Source organism: Phaethon lepturus, unplaced genomic scaffold, assembly GCF_000687285.1.
Source record: "Phaethon lepturus isolate BGI_N335 unplaced genomic scaffold, ASM68728v1 scaffold43188, whole genome shotgun sequence".
Lineage (NCBI taxonomy): Eukaryota > Metazoa > Chordata > Aves > Phaethontiformes > Phaethontidae > Phaethon > Phaethon lepturus.
In genome coordinates this window covers 1-1,666 of record NW_010557669.1, presented here as the reverse complement: position 1 = coordinate 1,666, position 1,666 = coordinate 1, and the positions used below count along the sequence as shown (strand labels likewise).

Genomic DNA, 1,666 nt, shown 5'->3' with positions numbered 1-1,666 from the left:
AATTAGGGAGCACCCCAGGTGATTAACCTCTTCCCTACCTTTCAGGACATGCAGTGAGGTTCCCTGCTTCAGGTCCCAGATGCGCATGGTCCCGTCCTCATACCCCACCACTGCTCGCTTCCCTGGGTGAGACACAGCCAGCAGATAGAGCCAGAGCTCCCCTCGCCCCTCCACCTCCCACTTGGCACAGACTGGCAGAAGCGGGAGGGCAGATGGTGGCAGGCGGATCTGTCACAGAGCTGGTGACATTCCCCACCCCAGACAGCCCCTGTGCCTCACCATCAGGCAGGATCCTGCCACACGTGGCTGGGCATGCAGGGCCCTGGAAAGTTTTGCAGTCTCCGCTGGGAATCTTCCACATCCAGGAGTTGCCATCAGCTGTGCCCGCCAGAAGGACGTGGGCTTGAGGGTGCCACTCCATCCACTGGGCAGAGAGAGGGACAGGCAGTGTCACGCAGGTGGCATCCTTCTCGCCACCCTGCTGCTGAGCCCCAGCTGCCAGCCCACGAGCTCCCCACAGCACCAGGGGTCCCGCCGCTCACCTCCAAGTCCCCCACCTCGAAGGACCACACTTCTTCCTTGGCGTCTACCCGCCACACTTTGATAAGCCCAGACATGTCACCCGTGGCCACAAAGACGGAGTCGTGACTGAAGCCAGCACAGGTGACTGAGTCTTTGTGTCCTAGAGACATCGGGAGACAGAGACTGCTCAGGCCAAGCTATGGAGGATGGTCAGGAGCCCAGCTCCAGCAGAGCATCAGCTGGCAAAGAGTGTGTCTGGAGAGACGTGGCTGGGAGGAGACATAGCCACTCACTCAGACAACCTCAAGCGCCTCACCTGAGCATTCGAACAGGAGCTCTCCGTCGCTCACACGCCACACAAAGGCCTTGTCGTCCTCCCCGCCCGTCACCGCCAGCGTGTTGGTCTTGGGGTCGAGGCTCACGCAGAAAACAGAAGCTTCACGAAGAGAAGAGGAAGAGAAGAGGAAGAGAAGAGGAAGAGAAGAGGAAGAGAAGAGGAAGAGAAGAGGAAGAGAAGAGGAAGAGAAGAGGAAGAGAAGAGCTACATGGCTCGAAAGCCGCTCACGCCCCACCTGACGTTCCCAGGGCATCCAAACCCCACACAGCACTGGGTCTGGGCAGGATGTCTGTGAGCTAAACTCCCAACCCAAACCAGTGGGAATCTATTCTTCCCGTGGGGGAAGAGCAGCACAGGCTGCCTGCCGAGTTCAGCATGAACTGCCGTGGTAGGAGGCTCAAAGGGCTTCTCTACCAGTGCGTAACTTAGAAACGAGCAAAGCGCAAAGCATCACAGCCCCGAGTCGTGAGGGCTGTCCCAGAATGGACAGGAGACAGCAGCCTGGCAACGACCCGCTGCACCCCCTTACTCTGGGCAAAGCCAAGGTGGAAGCAGGTCCCAAAGGGGACCCTACTCACCTGAGTGGAGGGAGAAAGTGACCTCGCTGTCATCCTGCGGCTCCATGCCGTCGTCCAGCCCCTCGTCGTCCTCCGTTTCCCAAGCCTCGGCATCTGGCTCTTCCGCCCCCTCATCGTCAAAGTCCACGTCCTCCATCTCGTCGGCCAGGTCATCTGCAGGGGGCGAAGGTCAGGACGCAGTCGCGGCCTGCCCGGCTCGGTCACACCAGGGCAGCGGCTGCGGACACGG

At 60.3% G+C, this 1,666-nt stretch overlaps 1 protein-coding gene across 1 annotated transcript in view; it reads right to left on the bottom strand.

The window, feature by feature from the left end:
- The window catches only part of AAMP (angio-associated, migratory cell protein), a 4,157-nt gene extending 2,564 nt beyond the window's left edge, over positions 1–1,593 (bottom strand). The window contains exons 1-5 of the mRNA XM_010292818.1: positions 1,438–1,593; positions 839–958; positions 543–682; positions 280–424; positions 39–122 (exon numbers count right to left, since the gene is read on the bottom strand). Of these exons, the coding sequence (XP_010291120.1) occupies positions 39–122; positions 280–424; positions 543–682; positions 839–958; positions 1,438–1,573 (625 nt within the window). The 5' untranslated portion in view covers positions 1,574–1,593. The remainder of the gene's footprint in view (positions 1–38; positions 123–279; positions 425–542; positions 683–838; positions 959–1,437) is intronic.
- Between the last annotated feature and the right edge of the window lie 73 nt (positions 1,594–1,666).